Raw genomic sequence first — 12251 nt, 5'->3', positions numbered from 1 at the left:
ATTACCGTCGGAGAAAATTTAGAGACAGAGAGAGAGAGAGAGAGAGAGAAAGAGAGTTGGAGAGAAGATTTGGAATCAGATTAGAGTCCGAGAAACGAACGTGAACTGCAGATCCGTATATCGCGGATGAGAAATTGTGAGGTTGTAATTTCATTGAACGATGGAGCAATAAAACTCCCGCGTCTCTGAATTTATAATTCAATCCATACGCCGAAAGCACCGCACGGGAGAATATTGCATTGCCGTAGCTGCACCGGACCGAGGAAATCGAGGGATGAATAGGTCAGGTTAATCGGAAGCTTCGTCGAGATATTCCCCGATGCACTTGGGTGCACCCTGCAGTGCAAATTGCCGGCCATCCATGATTTAGCGAGGAGTTTCGTGCGAGCACGGATCATCCTCCTCGGTTTCCACCTCGAAATTACACGCAATGTTGCCGATGCAAAACCAGGTCTGTCAAAAATAACGATTTGCCAAATTCCATTTGCAGAAGCTTTTGCTTCGGTGTCAATTTGTTTTTCTGCAACGGCGAGAAAATCGAAAGCACAAGTGTAATCGGAAAATAGTTTCAATCTACCAGCCAACTTCGTCTTCGAGATATAACCCTTACACCGTTTTGAATTTTCCTACACCCGCAAAGCGTCTGTCAGCCAAAGTGTCAAAGTCCTTTGAAGATAAGCGTGGTAGCTCCGGTTGATCCCCGCCGGGTTCGCCACCCCGTCACTCGCGCCCTTCGTCGTTCTCCCTGATCTCCCTTTCTCTCTCTCTCTCTCTATTCTCCTCATACCTCTCCGCACGGATGACGAAGTGTCGTTGCTCGGGGGGATTGGCGAAGCCCCCGTTTTCAGATTAGATTAGATTAGTTTAGATTAGCCAATCAAAAATTACAATGGTAGTTCTAGAGCAACGCGAGAACCCAAGTTTCGTCCTTCGGAGGGGTTGAGTCGTGTACAGTTCTTCGGGGGTGGTTCGCCTTGACACTCGATACTATGGACACTTTATTAGATTTAGTTCGGCGGAGCACGAGCAGCTGGGGAGATCGAACGAGATCCTAACCCAATCGAACTAATTGACGAATAATTGTCTGCTTATTGGTTCCCCGTTTTTCCCACACCGTCGACGGTAACTTGCCGCTCGCAAACTTCGCCGCGTCCTGTAAATAAGTAATCGAATCGTACCGGGTTCGGCGCGGCGAAGGCAGTCCGGCGAAGTTGATGCCCCACCGAAACCCTGATTTTTATTACAAGCGCCTGGATAACTCTTCGCCTTTATTTCGCCGCGGTTATTCCTCGCCATCCAATCCGCGGCGTTTCCGACGCAGTTTCGAAACGTGCTACGCCTTTCCGAGTGCCATGCACCCGAGTTCAGAAGTTCAACAGTGCCAGCCTACGGGCCTTTGGATGGACCGGCGCGTTTCACCCTCCGCGACATATGGCGGCGTCGAAAAATGCGTATATCATTTACTGCGGCCATATGATGCCCCGCGTCATTGACTCCCTGGCTTGATTTTCCTACTCTTGTCTCAGGGTGCGAGATAAAACTAGATTAAAGTCGCTCAGACCCGCTATCGACGAACGAGTCGAACGAAATTCAAGAGAATCCTGATCACCGGCTACCAATGGTCTCCATGCTCGTCGGCACGAGTATCTGCCCGATGTAGGCACATACGCAATGTCGACGGTGGTTATACATATTTGCAGTCTGGGTACAACGGCCGGGAGGAGGAGCCGTCGGATTAGGTTAGCCGGCTTGTTGTTTGCCGTATTAATCATAGAATCAACCCTCTACTTCCTCATTCCGAACCCTGTTCCTCCTTGCGCATGACCGTCGTACGCATAGCTACGTACACATGTGTGTATATTTACTGTTCTCCGTTCCCTGTTTACCGTTTACGGGTTACCATTGCGACCGAAAATTCACGACGACGTAACTCGAGCCGTCATTCCTTCGCCTAAAATGCAACATAGGGAAGAATTTTCGGCGGGACGTAATTGCCCGTAGGAAATGATCAATAACGAAGTGCGCGTATTAACCGACTGCGAAAGGTAATTAGGAGGATACTTGTTGCGGACGATGGTATTGGAGTGGGAATTTACGGTGAGCCCGGTACGGTCGTAATAAGATTCCCTCTAATAGCATTACACGGCTCATTGAGACTTTCGAAGTCCTAAACTCCGGCCGACTTTGCATCGGTGTTTGACTTAACCGGAACTTCCCTCGGCAGATTCCCGCGTGTAGCCTGTCGAACGGAACGGCCGAGATGTTCGAGACGTACGATCGGGGGGATCGAGCCGACTAACCAGATAACCAGATAAGTCGCGGGTGACTCGAGTAGTCGGTGGATCGAAGTTGGTCCCCTGATCCAATGCACCGCCGTCGATCGGACGAACGGCCGATCAGAATTCAGCGGACGTTCCTTCTTAATGCCTATAAGAGACATATGCCCGGTTGAAAAAAACTTAAATACACACATTTAATAGCTTAATTTATAATTCTCGCGGTAAGAAGTGGAGTCCTCGGCCCCGTTCGGGAGACAGTCGAACCGCGCTGACGACGACCGACGGAGGAATCGTTCCATAATGCGAACAGTCCTGGTGCTTATAAGGAGCGTCATCGCCGTGGGTGGTCCGTCCCTCGCCGATAGACACCGGCCCCCGGCTCTCACGAAATTTCCCAACCGTCGAAGATGACGCGGTGAGAACCGCTTGGGCCCAGACCAAGGCGAGGCGAGGCGAGCCGGACTAGAACCGACGACCCTGCACTGTTCCATAATCTACGCGGCAAGACGAGCGAGTTCGAGCAACGACGCGCACTGAATCACTCATCGAGGACTGACTGATACCGTCGAGTCCTCCCCGACTCGGGCCTGCTACCTATTAACTCCGGATCCGGTGTACACCCAGCGTTCTACAAGATTACATTATTTACTACACCGTTTCTGTCCGCGGAAACTGATTATCGGGCACTCGGCGATGGCCTGTATAGGGCACGACACGTTCCTATTGCTCACTCCGTAAGGCTACCAACGCCTTTTACCGACTATCCGGTACCCGGCGAGGTGCGTGATGGATGTGTCGTTTTCAACGATGGTGTAATGTACTCCCGGTGTTTCCCGCGGATTTCTTTTTTATCATTCTTATTCTTATTATTCTTACTCCTTTTCGTCGTGAGAGGTGTTATATGCGTACAGGTATCCAAGCTGTCCATACTTAGCTCTGCAGGTCGAGGTTTCCAGATGGAAGGTGCTCCTGTTCGAGTGACGTTTGCTGCTTCGATGGTGCATCGCTGGAATTAACGATCCTTCGACGATGCCGGGTCGTCCGAGTGTCGAATCGACTCGCAACGTTTCGGTTCCGCATATCCGCGGAAGAGGTTCGAGGTGGCCGAGAGGAACGCGTGTATTTCTTGCCGGGATTCTGGCCATTCTCTAAAATCCGGTGATTCTTTCGGGCGTCTTCGGGGATGATATTTGCCCGGATCAATCCATATGGTCGCCATGGCAACCGGTCAGCGGCCTTGCTTGTCCACCCCTCTTGGCTCGGCTCTGGAGGCCAGCCGAACGAGAGAACGCCGAGCGAACGCTGGACCCCTTCGAGTCCCGCATGATTCCTCTCTTATTCGCCTCCTCTCTCGCTCCCCGTCCGAGGGTAAACCGCTCTCCCTGAGCTTCCTCTCGCTCCCTCGGCTAGGAACTTTCTCCGCGAGGTCCGGGGTGTCTTGGAAGGTCTTGGAAGGAGAGAAGCTGCACACCGTCGTCCGAGGCGAGCGAACGAGCGTCCGGAGCAAATGTATTCATGAGGCTTTGTTTGCGAAACTGTCTACACAGCTCCTTTGTCCTTTCCATCTCGACCCATCGCTGGGCGTCCCCGCACTCCTTGCCGGCACTCGATCGGCGTTGTTGCGAGACGCCGTCGTTACAATCGGACAAACTCCTCCCCGGCTCTTACTCCGATTGAGTCGTTCCTCCGGAAAGAGGGAAGAAGGGAGGGTGGCTGCCAAGTTCGAAAGGGCCGCGCCGATCCTTCCTCCTTCCTCGGGCCGCCGCGGACGATCGGTTGCGGCTCGACGGATTGCTCGACGAGGAGCTAACGAACGAGCGACAGATGCAACGGACCGCGGTAAGAAACGTATCGATTTTGAGGGGACCAGGTCGCCTGCAACGCGCGGCAGGACTCTCGGAGGACGCACGGAGGACTATGAAAGGCGAGCTATCCGTCTCGTGAGAACCTCCCGGCTCCCCACGCCTCCGTTACATTCTACATGCAAATTTATAGAGATACTTCGGACAGGATATGCGCGAGGGTGTGTATCCTCAGGGGAGTACAAGCCAGGACTAAGAGCTCTTCCTTGTCCCGTCACTCCGCACCGCAACGCGTTTTCCAATCAATCGGTGTAAATATCGAGGTATCGATCCGGCTTCCGGTCACCTGGAGGAAGAACGGGATCCTCAATCGTCCCGGCGATTCGTATCCGTCAGCCTCCGCCGGGGTTCACCGACCAAAACTAACGGCTCGGGTCCCCCGGTTTTACCGACTAATTTGTGTCCCGAATCAGCGATTCTATTCGCGAGTTGCCGATTCGGAGAAACCGGGTGATTTTCCGCCGCGGTCCGATATCGATGCGTAAAAAGTCGAGGGAACGTGCCGTAATTGGTGAACCAATTACGATACTCCAATGCCGAAAGCGGCCCTTACGAACGAAATCGGCAAATCGGTTGCGAACGTTCGCTCGCCCCCTTCGGCTCGGCTGTCTCCTCGCATAGCTTGGCGCCTCGCCGGTCGTTCATCACCTCTACGTGCTGCCACCGCCTCGTGGAGCGGACCGTTCGACGGCTCGCCGAGAAATTGCCGAGGTTCCTGCCGTGGTTTATACCGGGAACTTAAACCGGGCTTAGGAAAAACGGGAAGTCTTTGCGCACTCCTGTCAATCAGACGTCGCCGGTTTTGCGCCATCCGGTTAATGATGATCCACTGCTCTATCTCGCCTGACTTTTGCAGCCCGTCGCGTGCGTGTGCGCCTGTTGTACACAACCGTAAAGAGAGAGAGAGCGAGAGAGAGGGAGAGGGAGAAAGAGAGAGAGAAACTGGACGTGTAGGTATATTCCCGCTGAGTGGAAATCAGCTTTTGAGAAATCCCCGTGATTGCTCGTCGCGGTTTTTCACGACCCCGCGTTCCTGGGAGGGTTGCACACCTGTCGATCTTAAGACGTGGTCTCGGGTAACGCGTGTTGTTCGTCATCGAGGAATGAGGTCCCGTCGACGGACCATAAATCTCCGCTGTCCGATACGTAACAATTATCCCACGCTTCCGACGACCGACGAGCAGCCCGCGTTCCTACCGCTCCGTTCCGTTCTCCCGTACAGTCGATAAAGAACAAGTGTAAACAAATCCAGGGCGAGCATGGTCCCCGCCATCCGTATGTTACCGGCTATCGCAAGGGTTGCGCAGTCTTCACAATCACTGTGGGTTCGATTCAAAGGCCCCGGTGCGCCTTTATGGACGCTGCCACTCAAAACAGGTGGTTACCAGCGGCACCGAGGGGTGCTGAGAGCCTCCCTGGGGTGGGAGGCACTCCAAGAGTCGCGTGCGGCTGACTCAATTATTATCATCTCCCGCCAAGCTCGCTAAATATCCTCGTCGTTCCATTGTCACGGCTCATCCTCGCTTCTGAAAGACATTTTTTTTTTCTTCACTAGTGACAGTTGCATCGTAATCTGTCGTGTCACGTGTCCGATTCGCACTCGTCACTTCAAAAACAGCCTGAAAACTCCAAGGGTAATTGTAATTTTGCAGTATGGAAGATGGTCTTGTACTCTCCTTTGACTTAAGTCCGATAACGGATGAGTTTGATTTCAGACGTATAGATGATCAGACCACCGTGCCGATCGACAGGACAGTCCAAGTCTCTGATACTGGTCTCGGCACTTGGTCCTCTTCGCAATAACGATACTCCAAGACTTTTAAATCGATGGTTTCAGCTACCCTTGTTCAACTAGTACCTGGTCTGGATAATAGAATTAAAAGATCAAGTCCGAGGCGCCAGTAAAAATTTGATCGTTGTCGTTTAAAAGGACGCCCTTCCTTCTGGTCGGCGACGACCCGTGACGTCTGACATCTGTTCCGTAGTTCCGTCTCCGTTCCTCATCAGCTCTTCACCCTCGTTCGCGACCCCCGCTCCCCTCGCATAGGCCATTCCGGTGAACCACTGGCTCCATCAAACCCCGGTGCAGTTTCGTTTTCTCGAAGAGTCGAATCACGCAATTCTCCTTTGGCTTTCCAAACGATTTGAGCCGGTAATCGGGCGGAAACACTCGGTTCGCGCCCACGTCCCGACTTATACCCGCGCCGTCGGCGTCGGCGTGTCCGCCCCCCGAGTAAAGTGATTTGATATAAGGGTATAACCACTCGCTTGAGCGAATTCCGCGATTCGCTAAGCGCCCGCCTGCCAAGGTTAACGAGATACTGTAAATTTAAGACTCTGGCAGCGCCTTCTGAAAATCGGTGTCTTTCTTATCCGTTCGGCTCCGTTCATCGTCGGCCCTTGCCTCGCCGCAATTGCGATCGGTTTTCCATTCGAGATAGGCGTCTCGTTGTTCCGTATGAACATTGCACTACAAGAAGCCGAGTGTAATGGGATCATGTAACGGACAAATAATCGACCGATAATTCGGATCGGCGAGTCATTTACCACGCGAAGGATCGTAAAGCGGCCGGTTTTTAGGGGCTGTTGATCGGCAACTCGGTCAGCTTGCAGTTTCTTAAGAATTCAGCAAATGGGGCCAGGCATTAAACGGCCAAAAATGGCCTCGCGGACATCGTAAATTCAGCCAATTAGGGAAAGACGGAAAAAAAATTTGCGATCCCTGCCACAAAAGAGGGGGGCTACAAGCGCGTGGAGCCTACGTCAGGAATGTGTATTCGATATTATCGATATATACATATATATAACCTGGTTTCGATCTATTTCGCTTGCTAATGGAAAACTTATGCCGAATCATCGATCCATTATGTATCAGCTACGGAGAGCGGTGAAGAACCGCAGAAAGTGCGGGGGCCTCGAAACCGTTTGGCACACATTACCGCAAAAAGTTTGTCAAAACTCCCGCGACAAGAATGAGGCGAACGAACCATTTCTACGGTGAGTCTGCGCTGCACCGCCAAATCGGACGAGTGCAAATTACGGCGACCGTTCAAGGTGTAATTCCACTACTAGACGGCCGACGAGTTCTCTAGGTCATAGATGATAGCGGCAGGTTCTGGCAGCTTTTCAAGAAACACCCCCGAAAGCCTCGTAACCCGTCTTGAAATCTTAACGCCCAGCCTCCCCCTCCCCCCCCCCCCCTCTCTCTCTCCATCTCTTACTCTCTCTTGGTACCACGGCGTCTGGACCGATCTTGTTACGGTTATTTCGCGTCGAGAATTACCCTGATATGGGGGTGGTTTTACCCCAGCCTATGCTATATACGTTTCCTCGGAATATCTTGACTCGTCTGGTCCTCCGGTTCTCCGGTTCTCCGGCTGCTACGCGTTTCTGTTTCGCCGCTTTTCTCCTCGCTCCGCGACTGTGGTTTATTATTTTCCTTTGTACACCGATCCTCGCTTCTTATATTCTCGTGTGTTCTCCTCTCTTTCTCGTTATTAATGTCCCGCCTCTTCGGCTGTCCTTGTTCCTCTTCGCTTCCTCCCGCCATTCACCCCATCCTCACCTTCGAGGCAGATCCTTTCCTCGTAGCAGAAACTCAATAGAGGGCCGATCAGCTTAATGCATATTGATGCGCGCCAAACTAAGTGAGTGAAAAATCGCCATCGATCTGTCCGGGGCATATATCCCTCTACTCCGCAAGGGTATACTATACGTCGGGCTTCACTTTATTTTATTCATTCGACATTCAACCTTAGGTATTCATTTTCTCGGTTATCCTGCAAGAGATCCCGAATTTCTCTCAGTCCCTCTATCCCTCGGTTATATCCACCGCCCCATCTCTCTCCGCTACACCATAATTGCTTTCGATTTATCCTTCCTCATTCGTGAATCCGCGCCTTGACCCCGATTCCTCCTTCGATTCTCCCCCTTTCCCGGATTCGCAACAAATCAACGATATTCACGGCGCGCAACGCGGTGACTGGAAGCTAAAAAAACAAGGAGAATTTGAAAAAAATGAAAACGAAAAACGAACGAGTCAACAAATGAACGCCGAGCGTCGATTGAAAGTATCCCAGGAGGGAAAACCGTCGGCCCTTCGGCCCTGCGTGTGGTTTCATCATATATTGACCCAATTTCGAGATTGGGAGAAGCAAAAATAATTACCCGGACAAATATCGGGCGATGTGGTTATTTATCCGACGATTTTTCGCTCCGGCGAGCCTGCGCGCTCGACGAGCCGGCCCCCGCACACTTCGGACCTTTTTATTTTCGGCTCCTTTGGCCGTAGGGATGCTGCAGCGCGACAGACTTGGGGTTGGTTCGAATGCATCACTCCCCGCGGTATATCTATACATTCTCTCCGGACCCCCGGGGCCCCATATGCTACTCGCGACGCCCAAACCCATCGCACCAGCTGAGTGTGTTTTGATTTCCCTAATAGACAGACGCCGGGGACGCCAGGCTTAGGCGACAAAGAAGGCCTGTCGGTGGTCGGAAGCTTGCGGTTTGCCGGAGAGAATATGCCGCGCCTACGCGATGCTCAGTTTTTCGAGAAATTCGTCCAAGTTTTTCTTTCTTTTTTAAAACTTTTCCTGAAAATGCCGTAACGCCTTTATAAATCAGTGTACTTTGTGTACAGAAGATATTATTTTCTAGTATATATGTAGAAAAAAAAAAAAAAAGGATTCCAAAATGTAACGAGGCAATCGCAAGTTATAATACTATTTTCTACGTTGTTACATTATATATTTCTCGCAAATCGAAACGGTCAATTAGAAGCACGGGTTATAGTAGTCTGTATCAGTATTATCCGACGTATTAGGTTCGCGTGTCTATCCCTTGTCAAGAGCTGGGTAATATCAGATGTTGGCAAGCACGCACGACACGCGTTAAAAAAAAAAAACAGAATGAAAAAGAAAACAAACGGAATGTGAAAAAGAGCGAAGCGATGCGTCGATATAACGTCCGGTAATGACGAGCAAGGAGTTATTACTCAACTCAGGGTAGATGGCGGGAGGGGGGGGAACACCCTCCTCGTATCGCGCGACCCGTAAAAATCATTAAAATTACCCGCGTGTTTCGAGATAAGCCAGGCTTGCGGGGTACATCGGCCGACTAATGACAGGTTTGCAGTGTAGTGTGGCATCGTGCCTAACAGATGACACAGATCGATAAGATGAATCTTATCCAGGCGTATGTGTGTATATGTGGTAATGAATGCACACAGGCGTCCGTCCAAAACTGCTTCAATCAACCTAAGTAAATAGGCATCGCATGACTCTGGTCGTCCTCCCCCCCTTCCCCCCCCCCATTCCCCCCTCACCCCCTTATAATCCTTCTCCTTCTCCTTCTCCTCCCATCACTCTCACTCTCGCTCTCTCTTTCTCTCGCTCTCCGTAGTTCACGGACGCATCACGAAACCACACGCGGCCGATTGTAGGTGTATAACCTACTGGTGCCAATACACGTGACGGGATGGATCGGCTCGCGGATTCCGACGGAAATCGGACGTCGAACACAGTGTCGGATGTGATTTGCATTCATTAACTGCAGCACAAGCGGGGACTGATTGACAATCCGTACGTCATTGTGACGTCACCCTGCGAGCCCTCTGCAGCCCTCGACCAATCGTAATCAATTACGATAACGATTGATTGTTACAGCGCTCGCGGAATTTCCTCCTGCTAGGGAATATCGTTCCATCGAATCGTCGCGTTGTGCCGGCAGGTTTGTTGCCGTTTTCAGCTCCATGTGAAAATCGAATGCATAAAATTAATGAACCGGCGTATGCGGCTATTCTCGCGGATTGTTCCCAGGTGCGATGACGATCTAGAAAGTTTAAGGGCGATCGTATCGACGACGGTGAGGTAGGTACGACTGGAAGATCGGGACCAACGCTAGGACCAATTCCGACGGCAAAGTCGGTTACACAGAAACCTGTATATCAGAAGGGATGTCAGCGAGACTGCAAGGACGACGGGGTTCATTAATCGCGCAACGTACAGGAACAAAAGAGTGTTGAAATGGCGTCGAACGTAGGTACGGAGAGTTTCGTATGGTCGGTTCTAGGGTTGGTTGTTTACCGGGCACTTAACGAGACCTCGAAAAGCAGGAACGAAATTGCGGTGCGGTGCGATGCACGCCTGGATGAACACGTCACAATCGACCGTGGCCGTCTCAATCAACGAGCAGGCATTGATATCCATCGCGGGGCTTTGTGAGGGATGTAATAAAAAAACAAAAAAGAAAAAAAAAAAAAACATACAGCAAAAAAACAGACGATAAAAAGAAAAATCAGGGGGGGGGTGGAATTTCCCACTCGAGACGACGATCGCGAACCGTCCGCATGAACAACGGTAGGTACCAAGGCAAAACACAACAGCTTGTCGCAACTATATTGCACCGCCGGCAATAGCAATCAATGTTGAGTGTGTCTACTAAATGAAGGGCACTAGCGAACCCGGGGGTTGTGGCGTAAGGACACGCGACCACCCCTGCACACGCCGCTGCTGTTACGTACGTCGTCCTTCCCGCTGCTGCTGCCGCCGCCGCCGCGGGGGCATTTTCGAGATTAATTCGTGTATCGCTTACCGCCCCTCGACTGTCCACCTCTTACGTTCTCAAGGCTGACTAATTGAGTGGACGGAGAGCCGGAATACGATCGGTCCCGATCGCCCCGCTGCATCGGGACGCCGGACGGCCGCGATGAGCACCGCTGGCCTCAAGATGTCCTCCTCAAGACTATCTCGGCTATTCTCCCCCGGGAAAAGGTTCTCCTTCCCTGTTACCACCCCCAGCTACAACCACCCTATCTCGGCCGCTCCATGGCCCGGCTATTCAAAGATACCCGTACCTACACAGCCCTGCTTTTGCCTCGGTGCAAACACAACGGGAAACACGTTTTCGACGAACGGATGAAACCTGGTGTTGGATACCGGTTGTTAACGTATCGCCGGTCCGTCAAGTGCCGCGTAATCGGCTACAGAGGAGTCACTTTTTTCGAACCATCTCCGGAATCCGGGAAAGGTGGAATATCTTAAATAATGTAAGTGAAAATAGTTGTTGCTCACCGATCGATTATCACCGGATCGCTCGGTGTTTCGTTTCGGTTTCCGCAGCTCTTCTTGTCGCAGCACCGACTGTAATCAAAGAAGGATAAAACTCGTTAGCGACGAATGATTATCTCGTCAGGTTTACACCGTTGCGTTTGAACGTCACTCGTCCCATCCACGCGATTATTCGCGACTAGTTCAAGGCTGCGAAGCGTACACTTCGAATGATCGAGAAATGATCTCTGAGAACCTGCTTCCCCGAATCTGGATCTTGAGAAGTTAAACGCGTATTGAGATGCCGAGAAGCGCTGCATCGGCACTTCATTAGCGATGCGGAGGAACTCTGGTCCCTGCGTGCGGCATGTGCGGGGAACTAGATCGAAAAAAATAGCGAGTTCCCGTGGGATTCGGAAGGGTATCCCCCGCGCTCTCTACCCGCCGACATCAAGTCCCACGGGCCAGTGACTCAGCCACCCCCGCGCAGCGCACGGCTCGTTACGTTTATGGTTTACTGCTGCAAGGGTGGCTCGGCTGGCTGACTGGTTGGCTAGCTGGCCGACGGTACGACGCGCCACCCCCTCAGGAGGGTGTGGAATTATTTCGAATGGCGTTGGGGAGTGACGCGTAACGCAACAGCGTATCTCCGAAAAGCGGAGCGCGTAATTCGCGGCTTCGACTCACCTGCACATCACTTCGTGGGTCAGCAGCACCCTGCACATCTCCGGGTTCTTGTCCTGCCCCTCGTACATGATGGCCTGAAACAAAAAATATACAAGATCGTCTTACGAGATCTGCTTTTACGAGAGAGAGAGAGAAAGGGAGAGAGTGATAAGAAAATTAATACGATTGTTACAATTTATCAAAAGGAAAAAACAGAAACAAGTAAGCAGACGGAAAAAAAATAACTTGAAATATGTAGTATCACAAAACAAAATAAAGACCAGAAATTAAAGCAGATTACAGTGGAGAGAAAAATAGAGAGAGCGAGAGAAAGTATTTTTTTTTATCAACGACTGTAACTTCACATTTGAACAAATTCATAAAAATGCCAAATA

At 51.3% G+C, this 12251-nt stretch overlaps 1 protein-coding gene across 2 annotated transcripts in view; it reads right to left on the bottom strand.

The window, feature by feature from the left end:
* The window catches only part of LOC124184788 (transcription factor collier), a 66766-nt gene that overhangs the window by 32315 nt on the left and 22200 nt on the right, over nucleotides 1-12251 (bottom strand). For both annotated transcript variants that reach the window (XM_046574886.1, XM_046574887.1), the window contains exons 5-6: nucleotides 11878-11951; nucleotides 11215-11283 (exon numbers count right to left, since the gene is read on the bottom strand). In XM_046574886.1, coding sequence (XP_046430842.1) covers nucleotides 11215-11283; nucleotides 11878-11951 — 143 coding nt within the window. The remainder of the gene's footprint in view (nucleotides 1-11214; nucleotides 11284-11877; nucleotides 11952-12251) is intronic.

This window comes from Neodiprion fabricii, chromosome 6 (assembly GCF_021155785.1).
Source record: "Neodiprion fabricii isolate iyNeoFabr1 chromosome 6, iyNeoFabr1.1, whole genome shotgun sequence".
In the NCBI taxonomy this organism is placed as follows: Eukaryota; Metazoa; Arthropoda; class Insecta; order Hymenoptera; family Diprionidae; genus Neodiprion; species Neodiprion fabricii.
This window is presented reverse-complemented; position numbering and strand designations above follow the sequence as displayed.